At 47.9% G+C, this 18,349-nt stretch overlaps 1 protein-coding gene across 3 annotated transcripts in view; it reads left to right on the top strand.

Annotated features, from left to right (window-relative positions):
* Positions 1–17,142, top strand: part of TOP1MT (DNA topoisomerase I mitochondrial) — a 43,345-nt gene extending 26,203 nt beyond the window's left edge. For all 3 annotated transcript variants that reach the window (XM_073329969.2, XM_073329974.2, XM_073329975.1), the window contains 9 exons: positions 362–506; positions 2,609–2,752; positions 3,590–3,775; positions 5,465–5,533; positions 6,942–7,056; positions 8,986–9,113; positions 10,305–10,399; positions 13,596–13,745; positions 15,613–17,142. In XM_073329969.2, the coding sequence (XP_073186070.2) occupies positions 362–506; positions 2,609–2,752; positions 3,590–3,775; positions 5,465–5,533; positions 6,942–7,056; positions 8,986–9,113; positions 10,305–10,399; positions 13,596–13,745; positions 15,613–15,715 (1,135 nt within the window). In that variant the 3' untranslated portion in view covers positions 15,716–17,142. The remainder of the gene's footprint in view (positions 1–361; positions 507–2,608; positions 2,753–3,589; positions 3,776–5,464; positions 5,534–6,941; positions 7,057–8,985; positions 9,114–10,304; positions 10,400–13,595; positions 13,746–15,612) is intronic.
* Positions 17,143–18,349: the final 1,207 nt, after the last annotated feature.

The raw sequence follows: 18,349 nt of genomic DNA on the forward strand, positions 1-18,349 counted from the left end.
GAGTCAAATAAGTGTTAATCCGATATTATGAAGTTTGGGTAAAAAAGTCACGTCCCCACTCAATGAGTTTCAATTGCTTGGCATACCCAGTGCTATCAAACCCACTACTTCTCCAGTTGTCTCTAGTCTTCTGGGTAAAAGACTTGGATGTTTAATATTATAACTCAGCAGAAAGTCTCTTTACTCCTTTACAAGAACAAACCTGGCCCATCCAAAAAGAAGCCATCAGGGCTCAAGTCCATTTTTTTCCCCTTGGTTGGCGTTTTGTGTCATTAGCTTTGGGTTGGTTTCGGTTGGTCTTTGAATAGAAGGGCCCAGGGGAGTGGTTGTAATTTTGCTTTGTATCCTCTCCACCCACCAGGGACTCTGAAACCCCCAAGCCCCCATCGGGTCACAAGTGGAAGGAAGTGCGCTGTGACAACACCGTCACGTGGCTGGCTTCGTGGACTGAGAACATCCAGAACTCGATTAAGTACATCATGCTGAACCCTAGTTCCAAGCTAAAGGTGGGGTGTGCTGTTCCCCGTCAGCCCATCTGTTTGCCATTTGATTGACCCCTTTTATGCCACAGTCCACGTACATGCCCGTGGAGTAGCAGTTTGCACTATCTTCTGTGTGCCGCGTCTTTGTGTATTTGTCTGGTGGGACTGTCGGTGCGTCGTACGGCTACCCCAGTAACATCACACGCCTTGCGAGAGAAGCTAGAGTCTCTCGAAAGTGGAGGCTTTTGCAGTTATGCCTCTGACTTTGGATTTGTATGGAAAGACCTTTCTGGCTTAAAGAGAGGCCAGGTGGGCTAATGGATAGAGCATTGGATGGGTCTCAGGAGACGCGGGTTCTATCCCCGTCTCTGCCGGGTAAGCCCCTGTGAAATCTGTTCCTTTGTGTGCTTTTACCCTATACTATACTGATTTCACAGGGGGAGACCAGTGTTTCTCAAATCGAGGGTCCTGACCCAAAAGGGAGTTGCAAGGGAGGTCACAAGGTTATTTTAGGGGGCTCGCAGTATTGCCACCCTGACTTCTGCGCTGCTGCCTTCTGGAGCTGGACAGCTGGAGAGCGGCAGCTGCTGACTGAGGGCCCAGCTCTGCAGGCAGCGGTGCAGAAGTAAGGGTGGAAACACCACACCAGGCCACCCTGACTTCTCCGCTGGTGCTGGCGGTGGCTCTGCCTTCAGCTCCGGGCTCCCAACCAGCAGCCGCCGCTCTCCAGCTGCCCAGCTCTGAAGGCAGCATCGCCGCCAGCAGCAGCACAGAAGTAAGGGTAGCCGTACTGCAACCCCCCCCACAATACCCTTGCACCCCCCCCACACACAACTTCCTTTTGGATTAGGACCCCCTACAATTACAATACCATGAAATTTCAGATTTCAATAGCTGAAATCATGAAATTTACCATTTTTAAATCCTATGACCGTTAAATTGACCAAAATGGACTGTGAATTTGATAGGCCCTAGTTATAATGATTCACTAAGATGGGTAGAACATGGCTGGGGAGACTGTTCTGTTTTACAGTAACCCAGGCGGTGGTGGTTTTGAAAGTCTAAATGGGCCCGTATTGGGCTTAATATTAGCAACATGCTTTGTTCTCCCTTTTTACTTTAAAAAAGGCAGTTTAAATCCAGAAATGTTCTACAGATACAACAGGGAGGTTAATAAACGTGCAAAAGTCAGGGCACAATGTCAAAGCTTTCATTGTAGCGTTAACTCAGCTACGTTGCATTTAGGTTCACATTGAACAATCTGTTAGTAATCAAATATTATAGATGTGCAAAAATGGAGAGTTAGTGCTTTATCATTGCTTGATTTATATTCTTAATCTAACAATGAGACGCACGTTAGAATGATCTTCTTACAATAAGTACAGTGAAGTCAGTGCTGGTTCAGTGCTTCTGCACAGCCATCAGGGGGCGCCGAAACCATTCTTCCAAAAATTGTCGTTATTCCTCTTTAACTTGAGTGACATGGATCGGTTGATTTTTTTTAAAAAAATCACCTAACACTGAACAGTATTTAGAACCTGGACAGCGTTCTTAATGATTTTCTATCTTCAAAGTAGGTCCAATCTGGAACCAGGCACTTTCCTTGTACAGGGTTTTATTCCTGGAGCAGATTAGGACTTGTTTGACACAACGGTTTTGGCTGGAAAAGGCTGCTTTGTCAAAGTCAAACGGTTTCCATGGGAAAGGGTCTGCTTTGGTTGATTTTCCTACACCAAAAAATTTAAAAAAAAATCTTTTTTTTTTTTTTTAATTGTTGAAATGAAAAACTCTGGTTTTCTGGCTCAAAATAACTTTTCACTTAGAAATTTAAGCTAACTCTAGTTGGGAAACAATGGTCAAAATCCAAACAAAATGTTTTGAAATGATTGAAAGGAAGCGGTTTGATTGACCTGAACCAGTTATTTTTTAAGATGTTTGATTGGTGAAAATTTTAGATGTCGACTTTTTGCCCCAAACCCAGGATGGGAAATTTTTTGCTTGATCTCGAAATGTTTTGCAGGATGGGAAAGCAGTATCTTGCCTAGCTCTGTTTATTACCTGTGACAGTGGCCGGGTGGCAGTGGATGCTGTTCAGGGCAAGTAGAAACATCCATTTTTCCTTCCAGGGGGAGAAGGACTGGCAGAAATATGAAGTAGCCAGACGTTTAAAAGGTGTAGTCGACAAGATCCGCTCTCAGTATCGTGCAGACTGGAAATCCAGGGAGATGAAGAAACGGCAAAGATCTGTGGCCCTTTACTTCATTGACAAGGTGCCGGCTTGCTTCTCTGTCTTGTTGGGCTTGTTGCTTGTAAAATTACTTTATCTGAGGTACAGTCACACTTGCTGGTAGCTGCAAGTCATGGGTTAGCCCACGAGTGGAAGCCACTCGTGGTCACAGAGAGCGTGGGAGTGCATTGCGATGGGAAGTGTCCAGAGCTGTCCGTGAAAGCATGCTGGTGATACAGCATCATATGGACTGTTACACACATTTCCTAGAAAAAAACAGCCCTGCCTTTGCTACCCCCCAACACACACTGATTTCCAGCATGCGCGCGATGCTTGTCAAACCTGCTGCCGCTTGCACAGACGAAGAAGGGACACTGCATCCGCTGACAACAGAGTTCTGTGTTGTGAGGGTTATTTCAATGCTGGTGCTTGTTGCAGGGAATTCTCCGACTGAAAATAGGGCTGTATTATCCTTGCTGCATGTAAATGCAACTGAGTCTGTGTCCTCTTCTGATATCCCTCCCCTGGGCCATCTAATTCCTGAACTATTTCCTGCCTCTCTCCGGCCTAGCTGAAGGCATAAGCATAATGATACATGCGTAGCAAGGGCCCTTGAGATGCTTTCCTGCCAGGGCATTTCTGCACAGCTGTTCGAAGGGGTGTAAACATGAGCATAAAGATGAACGATGGAGCAAAGAAACTCAAGATGCTAATGGGGCATTTAGAGTCTGTGGTGATTGGGACTGTGCCGACCCCGCGGTGGAAAGAAGTATACAGTGTGTTTCTCACAGCATCGTGGCCTCTTTAGCGCTGTTTTTGGGGGGAGGTGTATAATGGAAGATTAGGGGTTTCCATCCCTCCTCTGCTGTGTTCCTCCCAGCTGGCCCTGAGAGCTGGTAACGAGAAGGAAGAAGGGGAGACTGCGGACACAGTTGGCTGCTGCTCCCTGCGTGTTGAGCACATTAAGCTGCACCCAGAGCTGGACGGGCAGGAGCACGTTGTGGAGTTTGACTTCCTGGGGAAAGACTCGATCCGGTATTACAACAAAGTGCCTGTGGAGAAACCGGTGAGCAGGGCTGGAGGGAGGTTCGCACGCACTCCCACAGATAGCTAATCGATCCACAGTGCCTGTCCATTTCCCTAGTACCTAAGCGTCTCACAATCTTTAATGCATGTATTCTCCCAACCCCCATGTGAGGTAGGATAGGGTTATTATCTCCATTGTACAGATGGGGAAACTGAGTCATGGTGGGAATAAATGACTCACCCCTGAATGTACAGGGAGGCTGTGTCAAAGCAGAGACATGAACCCAGGTCTCTCAACTCCCAGACTAGTGCCCTAACCACTTGGCCATCCTTCCTATAAGAGCATAAGAACGCCTGTGCTGGGTCAGAGCAATGGTCCATCTAGCCCAACATCCTGTCTTCCGACAGTGGTCAGTGCCAGGTGCTTCTGCGGAATGAACAGAACCGGACAGTTTATCAAGTGATCCTGCTGCCTATTAATTTCATTGGATGACCCCTAAGTCTTGTATTATTTGAAGGGGTAAAAAACACTTCCCTATTAACCCCCCCTTCCCCCTTCATGTTTTTATAAACCTCTGTCATATGCCCCCTTGGTCATCCCTTTTCCAAGCTGAACGGTCCCAGTCTTATTAATCTCTCCTCATACGGAAGCCATTCCATACCCCTCATCATTTTTGTTGCCCTTTTCTGTACATTTTCCGATACCAATATATCTTTTTTGAGATGGGACGACCAGAACTGCACACAGTATTCCAGGCATGGACATACCAGGGATTTATATAGTGGCATTATGATATTTTCTATCTTATTATGGTCTCATTTCCTCAAGAAAATTGAAACGAAATATTGACACTGGTCTGATTGTCAACTCCAGCCTGTCGTGTGCCGTCATCAAGGGCCGGGCCCTCAGCTGGTGGAAATCAGTGTAGTTCTGTTGACTTGAGATTCACACCCGCTGGAGACCTGGTCCAACTTTTCTCCTAGGAAAATGGACTCGAGCTCTTCTGTGTCTTAACACTTCTGAGCTCAGAGGCTTTATTTTCGGTCGCCACACCTTCTCCCCCCCGCTTTGTAGTTATTGTCACCATACTGGGTGGAGTCAGTGTAGTTATTTGTACCACATACATGCGGATCTTAGTTTCCCCAGACCATCCAACGTCATTGGGTTTGCACTTGTAAGTTGGTGAAAGATGCTGAAATACACTTGAGTGACAAGCTTTTTAAATCACAAGTTACAGTATAGAGAGAAAAAATGTACTGGGCCATATGTCACTGGCCTTTGCGTATTTAGGGTAATGCTTTTCTGTCCTCATTGACTTCAGCCTAAATTAGCAAACGATTCAAATGCATCGTTATCTACCTGGGGTCTACACTCTATGCTGCCACGCTGTCAATTGGCAAGAGCGTTACCTCTGTGTCCCTTTTCCTGATCTATAACATAGTGTGATACGCACCTCACAAGAATGGTAATGCTAAATGCAGGTGGGTAATCTTGTGTCTGAGGTAAAAACATTTGCCCAAGGTCACAAGAAGACAGTGGATAATCTGGGGATTAAATCTAGGAGCCCCAGCCTTCAGATGGTGTGATATATCCATCACGAGGGTATTGAGGCTTAGCTAACGTTGCTTTGGGATTCTGGGATGAAGAATCCAGTGGAGGGTAGCATCCGTGAGAGCTGCCACCTCACTTTTGCATGGCCCTTTGATGTAATTCTTCGTGTCGTTGCAGGTGTTCAAGAACTTACAGTTATTCATGGAGAACAAAGACCCAGGGGACGACCTCTTTGACAGGCTGAATGTAAGCTGGAATCGTCTTGCTCTTGAAACCGAAGGGCCAGTCGTGCCGACTTGAGCTAGGCAGATAGTGCAAACAGTTGCCCCAGTCTTGCCTGCAGCACCCCAAGCTAGTTCAGTTCCATACTTCCCTTGAGCAGAGAGGCTGCCAGACCCGGCAATACGGTGTTTGCATAAGGGGGTCAGTTGGGTGAGGCCCCTCGTTTCATTTTTACCCATGACCTTGATTTTTAATGCCCATCTTCTCCCGTGATTAGCTAGTGCGACCAGCTGTGTCCCCCAGCACCCCACTGTAATCTTTGATTTCTCAGTCCAGTTGCTGCGTGAGTAGTAACTCGGCAGCTGGGCTTTCTGGACCTCGCACCACGATGGCAGACCCGCTGTCTCCAGCAGGTTATAAAACTGCCTGCAGCAGCTTAGGACAGCTCCAAACGGTCCAGGGGTTCAAAGTCTGCAGCAGACCCACAGTCTTGAGGCCGTATTTAAACAGAGCCAAACCTTTCCCTCACCGACAGGGCAAGTCGCTATTTCCTGAGGGCAGCCATGCTGTCAGAAATGGCCTACATCCACCAGTTTCTGTGGGGATAGCCTGAGCCACCCTTCAGAAAAGAGGCTAAGCAAGGCTGGGTCTTGAGATTGAGGGCCTGCTTCTCTGGTGCCCTTCACCTGTGCAGAGTGGGGGTTTAACCTGACCTTTCTGACGTGTGAGAGGTTTTAACACCTCTCAAGGTGCAGGGCAATTTAGAGCCTGGCCCAGAGCCTTCTGTGGTTTCTCTCCTGGAATCTGGCCTCCTGCCGAGTTGTGTTAGCCACCAGCCCATAAATACACGCTAACGAATCGTTTCCATTTCTGTGGGCACTTCAAAGACTTGTGAGCCGCCCTCTCCCAGGCCACCTCAGCTTTTGTACCCAGTCTGCTCCCCTATGCTGCATTCACACCCCCCAAAACATTGTGTCTTCAAATGCATGTTGTTTCTATGGGAGGGCTCTTATCTGTGAGGCCAAGGATGCCTAGCTAAGTAATTGGGTCCTGCGACAGTTTTTGCCCCCCCCCCCCCCCCCAAGCACAAACACCGGTGGTCTTGGTGTTTAGTATCTGCGTCTTTTGATGGGACTGTGACTCCATGTGGCTCAGCAGTATAAATTCAAGCCGATGTTGGATCTGATCATTAGCTAGTGCAGATCCATTGAGTTCAATGGAGCTATGCCAGTATATGCCATCCCGTATACTCACCAATTTCAGAGCTAATGTGCAAAATAACAAGAAATCTATGCACTTCTCTGCTCCTCATCACTGTAGTTTTCTGTGCCTAAAGTCTGCCCGCTTACAAATAAAAGGGAAATTGAAAACCAAGCACTTTGTTTTCCCGCTTTTTACTAATTTTCCCCTCTGCCTTGTCTCTTTTTTTCAGACAACGGTCTTGAACAAACATCTTCAGGATTTGATGGACGGGCTGACAGCCAAGGTGTTCAGAACTTACAACGCTTCCATCACTCTGCAGGAGCAGCTGAAAGCACTCACGAACGGTAAGAGAACGTTTCCTTCAGCAGCTTGTGGAATTCATGGCCACACGAGGCAGTGGAATCAAATGCCACATGCCCATAGCAACATGCAGTTAATGTGAGTTAGGCTGAAAGTTATCAAAGCCTCCGAGATACCAAATGAGTGTAGTAATAGTCAGGAAGGGAATATTTTTTGCCTTTGCTGCACAGTGGATTAGCGGTATTATCTTGGGCCTATTGTTTTGCCTTGCTCTGGAACATGAGTTGTTAGCTATCTCTGGAGGCAAGATAATGGGCAAACCCTATGCACCTCTGGGCCCTCTTTCCTTCTTCCGACCTCTGATACATCATAGGGTAGCCCGTGATTTTAGTTTATTGTTCATTTATTATGTGATGTTATGATTAACATGTCATATTTTATATAATTATTGTATGTTAAATAGAGTTAAGTTGTAGGATTATAGAGGTATAAGATTGATCTTACTAAACTGGGAGGAGTGGTAGATACGCTGGAGGGGAGGGATAGGATACAGAAGGACCTAGACAAATTGGAGGATTGGGCCAAAAGAAATCTGATGAGGTTCAACAAGGATAAGTGCAGGGTCCTGCACTTAGGACTGAAGAACCCAATGCACAGCTACAGACTAGGGACCGAATGGCTAGGCAGCAGTTCTGCGGAAAAGGACCTAGGGGTGACAGTGGACGAGAAGCTGGATATGAGTCAGCAGTGTGCCCTTGTTGCCAAGAAGGCCAATGGCATTTTGGGATGTATAAGTAGGGGCATAGCGAGCAGATCGAGGGACGTGATCGTTCCCCTCTATTCGACATTGGTGAGGCCTCATCTGGAGTACTGTGTCCAGTTTTGGGCCCCACACTACAAGAAGGATGTGGATAATTGGAGAGAGTCCAGCGAAGGGCAACAAAAATGATTAGGGGTCTGGAACACATGACTTATGAGGAGAGGCTGAGGGAGCTGGGATTGTTTAGCCTGCAGAAGAGAAGAATGAGGGGGGATTTGATAGCTGCTTTCAACTACCTGAAAGGGGGTTCCAAAGAGGGTGGCTCTAGACTGTTCTCAATGGTAGCAGATGACAGAACGAGGAGTAATGGTCTCAAGTTGCAGTGGGGGAGGTTTAGATTGGATATTAGGAAAAACTTTTTCACTAAGAGGGTGGTGAAACACTGGAATGCGTTACCTAGGGAGGTGGTCCTCTTCCTTAGAGGTTTTTAAGGTCAGGCTTGACAAAGCCCTGGCTGGGATGATTTAACTGGGAATTGGTCCTGCTTCGAGCAGGGGGTTGGACTAGATGACCTTCTGGGGTCCCTTCCAACCCTGATATTCTATGATCAGTGTGTCGTTGATTGATTTCTGTAGTTATAACTGGTACATTGATGTGTATGGGAGCCGGGTATGCTGTGACATTCATAACTTTGTTGGCAACTTCAATACAGTGGATAGAAGATAGTGGGCCTTGTGATCGTCTGTGTTACTTGCCTGTGGTTTCATCTGTTCCGATGAGCTCTAGATCTAAAACAAGCGGAGATAATTCTGTTTAACTTGAGGCTGTAGCTACCAGAGCTTAACCCTCAATGGTGTCACATAACACTGCTAAAATGAACCTGCAATAAAAATAAAGGCTGCAGATAAATAGGGGAGGGATAGCTCAGTGGTTTGAGCATTGGCCTGCTAAACCCAGGGTTGTGAGTTCAATCCTTGAGGGGGCCATTTAGGGATCTGGGGAAAAAATTGGGGATTGGTCCTGCTTTGAACAGGGGGTTGGACTAGATGATCTCCTGAGGTCCCTTCCAACTCTGATATTCTATGATTCTATGATTCTAAATAGGTATATCCTGTAAATCAGTTAAATTTTTTCCCATCTTGAAAGCCTGTAATTTTTACCCTCTTTCCATTTCCTTTACCGGGTGCTTAACAATTACATTGTGTTTTTCCAGCTGAGGACAACGTAGCAGCAAAACTCCTCTCCTACAACCGAGCCAACCGAGCAGTGGCCATTCTGTGCAACCATCAGAGAGCCACGCCCAAGAGCTTTGAGAAGTCGATGCAGAACCTCCAGGCCAAGGTAACAGAGGAAGGATGCTGATAACAGCCTGAAGAGTTATTGCTTCTGTGTATCAGATGCGTTTCAGGGTTGCTAATCCGGACTTTGACCAGGTGCTGCGTGGTTTGGGAGAGTTTTTGTTTTGAAATTACTTACCGGGCATCAAAAATGATTTGAGGGCTGGAAAAAATGCCTCGCGGAGAAACTTAAGGAGTCATTCTGTTTAGCTTATGAGAAAGGAAGTCAAGAGGTGGCTTGATTACAGCGTAATGGCGGGAAAATCCTGGGTACTAACCAGCTCTTTAATCAGAACAAGAGCCGGTGGCAGGAAGCTGAAGCCAGCCCAATTCAAATTAAAAACTGGACACACATTTTGACTAGTGAGGATGACGGAACTCAAACACTGGAGCAAACTCCAATGGGAAGCGCTGGGTTCTCCATCTCTTGATGTCTTCAGATCCAGACTGGCTGCTTTTCTGGATGCTTTGGCCACGCACGAGCGATTGGATTTGGTACACGGGGTAACTGGCTGAAATTCTATGGCCTCTTGTGCAGGAGGTTGGATTAGATCTGTGAATTCAGGGTGCTTTTCCTTAGCCCCGCCAGACAGTCCTATTGATGTATCCCTTACATTTCTATCGCTTAATTATTTCAGTGTCTGAGCTCATTATCAGCTGTCTTTATTTGTTACACTTAGATTAGATTAGAGTTGAAGGCCAAAAGGAACCACCAGATCATTCAGTCCAACCTCCTGTATCTCGCAGGCCACAAGCAGCACCCAGCACCCACACACCAAACCCAACAACCAGAATTAGACCAAAGTATCACAGCCCTCAGGAAAGCCAACTAGTGCATGTCACAAGCAGAGAACAGGAGGGACTGAGGTGCACCAGTGCCCGAAGCTCCTGCAGTGGTCACAGCAGGAGTCGTGAGCTCTCTGAGCAGCGAGGCTGCTTTCTGAGACCAGCTCTGTCCGTCTTTTTACGATGCGAAATGCCTAAAACCAGGCCAGCAAAAAGGGACTGGCCTGTGGGACATGCAAAATTCTGGAGCAGGTGTGATAGGAAACCCAGGGTGGAGGTGACAAGGAAACCCAGTAGTGCGTATGATGGAGACGAGATGGTGGCACTGGGTCGCCGTTGGGGTGGAAGCGATGTCAGGTCTTCTCCGGGAAGAAGGGACGTTCAGGGTAGTTTGTGTTTGTTTTCCCAGATCGACGCCAAGAAGGATCAGCTGGCCGAGGCGCAGATTGAGTTGAAAAGAGCCAAGGCTGATCTCAAAGCCAAAAAGGATGTGAAATCTAAAGCGTGAGGATCTCGTTTATTACAGTCTTTGTTAGCAGAGGGAAGCGGGCAGGACTGGGGACATGGCTAGACTATACGAATCAGCTGATTTAAGTTAAGTCGACATACAGCCACCGCAGTAATTAAGTTGATTTTTAATGTCCACACTATGCTCTTTCTGTCGGCGGTGAGCATCCTGACCAAGAGCACTTGCAGCATTTTAACTGGCATTTTGGGGCCCTTGCAGCCGGAGCCCCACTGCCTGGGCCTGACAGCCGGAGCCCCACTACCCAGGCTCAGGCTCTCCTCTCTCTTTTGCCCCCCACCCCCACCAATCCCTCACCAGGCAATGGGGCTCCGGCTGTCAGCCCCGGGTGGCAACAGTCAGTGTAAGCACAACCCAGTGTCTGCCCGGACATTGCGTTGATCTAACTACATCGACCTGAGCGCTATGCCTCTCGCGGCAGTGGAGTGAAGTCCGTGTAGCGGGAGAGTTACATCAGCGGGAGCGATGTTTTAGTGTAGATGCTTGCAGAGTTAGATCGAGGTCAGCTGCCTTATGGCGACCTAACTCTGTAGTGTACACCAGGCCTGGGTGATACGGGATCCATGGACTGGGGAGAGGGATCGGGCTTGGTAGTTTTTCTTAGCCTTGTTTTCAGTTTCTCCTGCCACTCCGAACTTAGAAAACCCTTGCTGTGAAGCATCAGTGTGGGAGTCACTGGGGGCCATCATGACTTTGAGGATGTTCCTTACTAGCATGGCCTGCTGGTTAAAAATGAGCTTCTGACCTGGCTCTTAGGCCTGGAGCCTGCAAGAGTGGAGGGTGAGGGGGTTTCTTTATGGGAAATCATCTGTATAAAGGCAGGTTTTGGACACCACGAGCTGCCCACCTTTATCGATGCTCCTGCTAAAGTACTGCCCAGACAAGTGGCACATGCTTCAAGCTTCTTGTGGATAGAGACATTTGATCTGGCACAAAGCTGTGCCCTTGGCCGGAATAGGGGGGGAGGAGGAGGAGGAGCACTGGCATTGATAGAAGGCACCTTTGCCATCCAGCAATGGTTTCAGAGCTCTTAATCGCTTCACTGATTTCCCTTCTGGGGACTGGTTGTCATGGTGACCCTACTCTCGAAGATCACATAAAAACCCAGGTGTTTTGGTCTGTTGAGTCTGTCTTTTGAGATCCACCTTAGTGCCCTAACCAAATCCTCCTCGTCGCTATCTTAGGAACATCTCTAGGCTTCATGCCATGCGGTCTCATCCTCTCGATGCTAATCTATGCAGCGATTGGCCCTAAAATGGGTTATTGGTTGCTTCATGGACTAGCAGATTGGATGCTGTGTAGGTCTAACAGGCTTGTGCACAATGCTGAAGCCAAAGACTCTTTCCAAGCAGTCGAGTCTTTCAATCTACTTCTCCAACATCATTGTTACCAAATTTCCTTGCAAATGATGGAACACTCTCCATCAAACGAATCCCATATATCCATGACCTTGTGCCGCCTTTATCCTGTAGCCTTTTATTTTATTTAAAGTGAATGTAGTCATGGGGTATTACACCACCGTGGGTTTGGCTCTGGCGGCTAGTTTCAAGTTCAATAGAGTGCAAGTCACCTCTGCTACTTGCTTCAGATATAGAGTCTCTAGGACACATAAAGACCCAGGATAGTGACCGCACAGACATTCAAGTACAAGGTCTAGTCTGTTTTACAAGTTTTATTAAAGTTATGATTACCCAAGCATGTAGAAATGCTATACAGACCTATGCACAAGTTACAACTATAGTTATACTCACATCCTTAACTATAATGTTCGGGTCTGATGGGTCTCTCATGGCTTGATCGTCAGTAGAGGAATGGTTCCTGCTGGAGTTTCCCATAGGGAGCTCAATTTTCCCAGTCTGGCCACTTTTGTATAATGTGGTTCTGTATAAACCTACATTCTGCGCATGTCCATAAAAGGGTCAACCCTCTTTTTCCTTATTGGTCTGATGTCCCCATGAAACTTAAGGGACCCCAATTTCTATAGGTTGTGTAGATTCTCTTTATTCTCATTAGCACTGATGCCCCCTGCGGTTAGGACATGTGTTAGAACAATGTGATTACCGGGTATCTTGTAAGCAAAAAAACTTTTACTGTTAATTTTTTGCGATATCACCCATTGGTGCATCTTTTCCCTTAATTTTAGGGCATCGGGTTATTCAGTCACTTATTTATGTCAGCATATCTTATCGAAAGGCCTAGTATGGCTAAGCTAAACCTGTAGGCCTTGCGTTTCAGCTGTACTTACTTAGATGCCTAATGCATGATTAGTCCCTTCTAACTACCGATCAATCTTATACTTCAAGAATCTTACAACGTAATTCTATTTAGCATACATTGATTATATATAAGATAATTAGGAGGCTGGAGCACACGACTTATGAGGAGAGGCTGAGGGAACTGGGATTGTTTAGTCTGCAGAGTGAGGGGGGATTTGATAGCTGCTTTCAATCACCTGAAAGGGGGTTCCAAAGAGGATGGCTCTAGACTGTTCTCAGTGGTAGAAGAGGACAGGACAAGGAGTAATGGTCTCAAGTTGCAGTGGGGGAGGTCTAGATTGAATATTAGGAAAAACTTTTTCACTAGGAGGGTGGTGAAGCACTGGAAGGGGTTACGTAGGGAGGTGGTGGAATCTCCTTCCTTTGAAGTTTTTAAGGTCAGGCTTGACAAAGCCCTGGCTGGGATGATTTAGTTGGGGGTGGGTCCTGCTTTGAGCAGGGGGTTGGACTGGATGACCTCCTGAGGTCCCTTCCAACCTGGATATCCTATGATTCTATGATAACATTAGTTAACTATAACATCATACAATAAATGAACAATAAACTAAAATCATTGGCTACAATCCCTAGCATTTATAGTTGACACCAATGGGAGCCTTTCCACTCACTTTAATGGATCACCGCCTCAGGTCTTAGTGACTGTTAAACAAAACCTCTGGGACTTGACCCTCGTGGCTGTGGCAAACCGGGGGTCTTGGCTCCTTCTCCTGGCTTGGTCAGAGCGGCAGGCTCCGTCTCTGTTGTTGAAGCTAGGTGTACGGCATGTTTGCTTGCCGTGCCGTACGTAGGACGGCTAGAGCGCTGAGGGGCTGCACTGCAGTGTATCGCTCTGTATTTCAGCCCTGCTTTGTTTCCCTTTTTTAACGTCCCGTCTGCCTTGTCCCTGCTCTTCCGCCAGCGCCGTGGAGAAGAAAAAGAAGCTGCTGGAGAAGATCCAAGAACAGCTGCTGAAGCTGAACGTTCAAGCCACAGACAAAGAGGAAAACAAGCAGATTGCTCTGGGCACATCCAAGCTGAACTATCTGGATCCCAGGATTAGTGTGGCCTGGTAGGCTGCTGGCTCTCTTCAGAGCTGTTCCTTTACCCTCCTATGTGCCTATCCCATTGACGCAGAGCAAGCGCTGCCCATGCCGAATGAAATATCCACTTGCCCCCTCAAACATAGGCGCCGACTCCGCGAGTGCTCTGGGGCTGGAGCCACCCACGGGGAAAAAAGTGAGTGCTCAGCACCCACTGGCAGCCCCACTAATCAGCTCCTGCCCCCCACCCCCAGCCCTCCCGCCAATCAGCTCCTTCCCCTCCCTCCAGCCCCTCCCACCTGCCACGATCAGCTGTTCAGCAGCAAGCAGGAGGCAGCTGGGTGCATTTGGGGAATGTGGCGGAGCAGAGGCAGAACAGGGGCGGGGAAGGGGTGGTGTGGGGGCGGGGCCTGGGGCGGAGCAGGGGTTGAGCATCCCCCGGGAAACGACAAAGTCGGTGCCTGTGGCCTCAAGTCTCTGGATCTGGGGGAAAGGGGGCGTTTTGCAGACAAAACCAGGCTTGGCAGGGCCAAGGCTGCCAGGAGAGGGGCAGAGTTGCAAAGCTGCGCATCCCTCACAGGGAATGTCCTGCAAGCAGCTCTTCTTGTGTATGACAAGGGAGCTTCAGCTAAGGCAGCTCTGCTCTCCCCCTCTGTGGCAGGATGGCCCCGGGCACAAAGGCGATCCCTCAGGAAACTGGGTCCCAAACCAGCCTCTGAGGGCTCGTCTGTACAGCGAGCCAGCGTGCGGCAAACTGGGGTGGGAATCTACAGTGCTGTAGCCTGCAGCCCCCGACTGGCCTTATGGACCTGCTCCCGTGCGCTAGAAATTGTGTAGCGTGGCACCGGGGTCCCTACCGAATGGTCAGTGTGCAGCGGCCTGCCCTAAGTTAAAACCAACACCTTGAGTTGCACCCATTGGAAGCTAGTGCAGATCCTAGGGCACCTGGTGTCTTGCACTGCTAGTGGGAAACTCGGCTTTCCTTATCTTTCTAGCCCTGTGGTATCTGAGCACTTCACAGTCGTTAATGGTTTTATTCCTCCCAGCACCCCTGAGAGGTAGGGAAGGGGTATCCGCCTTCTACAGATGATTAGATGGTGATGTGGCCAAAGTCAGACAAGGAACCAGGCTGAACTGGGAATTGAACCCACATCTTTTGAATCCCAAGCCAGTCTCTCATAGGCCAGAAGGGACCATCATGACCATTTAGTCTGAGCTCCTGCACATTTTAGGCCACAGACCCTCACCGGCCGTCGCCCGCAATAGGCCCCTGCTGAGTTATTGATGTCCTCATGGTTTAAAGACTTCACGTTACAGAGAATCCACCATTTACACTAATTCATACCAGCAAGTGACCCTGGGGAAAATTCCTTCCCACCCTCAAATATGGCAGTCACTTAGACCCTGAGCATGTGGGTGAGACCCACCAGCCAGACACCCGGGAAAGAATTCTCTGTAGTAACTCAGAGCCCTTCCCATCCAGTTCCTGTCTCCAGCCGTTGGGGATTTTTGCTCCTGGCAGTTGCAGATCGGCTCTATGGCATTGTAGGCTGTCCCCTCGTACCATCCCCTCCATAGATTTATCAAGCTCCGTCTTATCCACTGGCCACCCTTCCTCCCTCCATTAGTGTGTAACAGAAGACTAAAAAGCTGTATAGTGCTGTGAGCGGGGAAGTGATGCATGTCACTCACAAAACTGCGGTTCCATACCTCTGTTATCTCAAAGCCTTTATGTAAAGCTAGAGAAAACCTACAGAATCTGACAACATTAGCAAATGCCCAGTGGGTAAGAATCCTTCCCTGACAGGGTGTTGAACTGGCGGATCTAATAGCAACTGCCTGCTGCTGCCGACACCTTCTGCTACCATTCAGCGTCTGCCCTGTGCTTGCCCGCAGGTGTAAGAAGTTTGGAGTGCCCATCGAGAAGATTTACAATAAGACCCAGAGAGAGAAGTTTGCCTGGGCGATTGACATGGCTGATGAAGACTTTGAGTTCTGAGAATGGGGCTTCCCACTGAGAAACGGAAACCCGTGTTACCTCTTGTTCTTCTGGCAGCTTTGGAAGTTTTTATGTATTGGGGAAAATACGTGTAATGGAAGAATTTGATACATGTATATCATGTCTTTTTTTGTATAAAAAGAACCCCCGAGTTTAAATCGGAAACACAGGTACCACTCCCAGTGGTACTAATCCTGACTATAGTGGCCTTATATATGAACTTTCAGTTCCTTCTCTCTGCTCCCAAGTGCTTCATGTCTTCTTTCCCCTTCAGTTCTGAGATGATGGAGGTTAGGTACGAGTCTTAAGTATACAGTATAAAACTACATTAGATTATCTAATCCCATCTCCATTCTCTGTATCAGGGTGTCTGTACCCTTGCACTCTGCCTGAGAATTAGCTTGACAAGAAACACTAAGGAATGATAGTGCTGGAACCAAGCGATTGGGGAGACTGAAAGCAGCTGTAACATGACTGAAGGGCTGTAGCAGGAGTCCTGGGTATACTGTGAGAAGGGATAGTCTACAGATTTCTAACCCTGTCTGAGCTGGAGTAAGAATTACAGGATATTTTATTTTCTCTATTCTTTGGAAGGGGAAACTGGTTCAGATGCACACAGATAGTCATGGTGATCTATAGGAAACATTCGGTTTATGGAGGGAGGAAATGATTGAAAAGGCCAACCAGCACTTAGGGTTGTTATACAATAGATGGTTGAAACCCAAAATGAAAATCCTATTGATTTGAGCAAAGCCTGCTCAAATGCACCTTCACTGTATAACCTTGGTCTAGCAGAACCGTTCTCTGTGGCCCTGATCCAAAACCCACTGAAGTCAATAGATGTTTTCCCATTGACTTCAGTGGGCTTGGGATCAAGCCGCAGATATCTTTAGACACCATATCAGTTGATGCAAATCTCACCACACCCGTTCACTTTCATATTGTGGAAAGGTGTCAGGTCCATGGCAGGGGTTGGAAATGTTAGGTAGGGGTCATGGTTTTGCTGTAGAAACGACAGTAAGTGGCATGTGACTTCACTGACTGAGTCCATGTTTCTCACTGCTCTGGTGACATAGGGCAGCAAGCTGCCCTCATCACAAACCACATGGGGATCTACTGTAGGCAAAATACAGTAAAATGAAGATATTTGCCATATCACTATTGATCACTTGTTTTGATACAAAGCACAAAGTTTTTTATGGATCTTGCAAGCAATAAGCCTGAAAATACTTTTGTCAGTAAACCTTTGTATGCACATTAAGGGTTAATCCTTCTACCATTCAGTGGATAAAGTCCATGTCACTGCGGTCTGGAGGTCCTTTTCTGCATGTTGATTTTCAGACCATCGCTCATGTGTTAACTTATTTAAGTTCTCATTTCTGTTTGAAGTTAGGTGCTTGAAACATTTCATTAAAATCTGAAATATTTTTGGGTACATTGGTCCTCTCGTTTATCCAGATAATCCAGTCACAGAACCTTGCACTGGAAGTTGGTCTCTGGGGTGGTGATGAAAGGGCTGCCTGCAAAAGCGATGCACATGCAAGTTTTTGTGAGGACATATTTGGAAACAGGGCTCTAAAATGTTAACTTTAAGAGAGGGCGTTGGACAGCGGTAAAAGCAGGAGAGAGGACTTGTGTGCAATTGACCGCCATCTATTAGGAAGCAGGGACTTTGGGTTTCTAATCTGATCGTTGGATGGGTCCCAAAGTGATTTTGCTAGTTCGTGTCTGGTGGATACATGTCTCCTAGTAATATAAATAGGACCTTACCAAATTCACAGTCCATTTTGGTCAATGTCTTTGTTTAAAAAATCGTAAATTTCACGATTTCAGATATTTAAATCTGAAATTTCACAGTGTTGTAATTGTAGGGGTCCTGACCCAAAAAGGAGTTGTAGGGGGAGGCTTCCAGTGTTGTTATAGGGGGGGTTGCGGTGCTGCTACCCTTACTTCTGCGGCTGGCAGCAACGCTGCCTTCAGAGCTGGGCGGCCAGAAATAAAAGGAGGCGTCAGCTGCTTATGTCGTGACACTTCCTGGGCATGCCAAGGGCTGGGATGCACCTCGCTACCACCTGCCCTCTGCATGAGGGTGTCTTGTCTGTGCCTGCCAGAGGTCAGCTCGCTGACACCCCCAGCCACAGACACGCACTCCTCCCCCCTCAGCCTACGCAGGCTCCGCTGTCCCTCGGCAGGTTAGCAATAGGCACATGCCAACCCCCGAGCCCTCTGAGCATCCGCCTGCAGCGTCCAGCCTCAGAGCCGCTGGACGCTCCCAGAATTCCCAGCGCCACAGCTCCCAAAGGAGCAGCCCACGCTGCTGACCAGTGTCACAGCTGGACCCCGCAGCCCTGAACCCGCAGCACGTAGATGGGCTCATGGTAAAAGCCCTGACGACGTTTATGTAACAAAGGAAGAAACTGGAGAAGACGCGAAGGGGACTAGTGGCCTCAGAGGGTTACAGACAAAGTCAAACCAGAACACACATGCTAGAGCCGAAACGCCGCAAAGAAGCTGCCTTCTCGTCTAATACAGGCTTCTTCCCCAAAGTGCTCCTCGGGGGGCTTTTCACCCAGGCTGGCTTAGACCAGAAGAGCCAACTCTCGAATGTGGTGGGAGGGGGGCTCCCCCCAGCTT

The sequence above is a fragment of the Lepidochelys kempii genome, chromosome 2 (genome assembly GCF_965140285.1).
Source record: "Lepidochelys kempii isolate rLepKem1 chromosome 2, rLepKem1.hap1, whole genome shotgun sequence".
Classification (NCBI taxonomy): Eukaryota; Metazoa; Chordata; order Testudines; family Cheloniidae; genus Lepidochelys; species Lepidochelys kempii.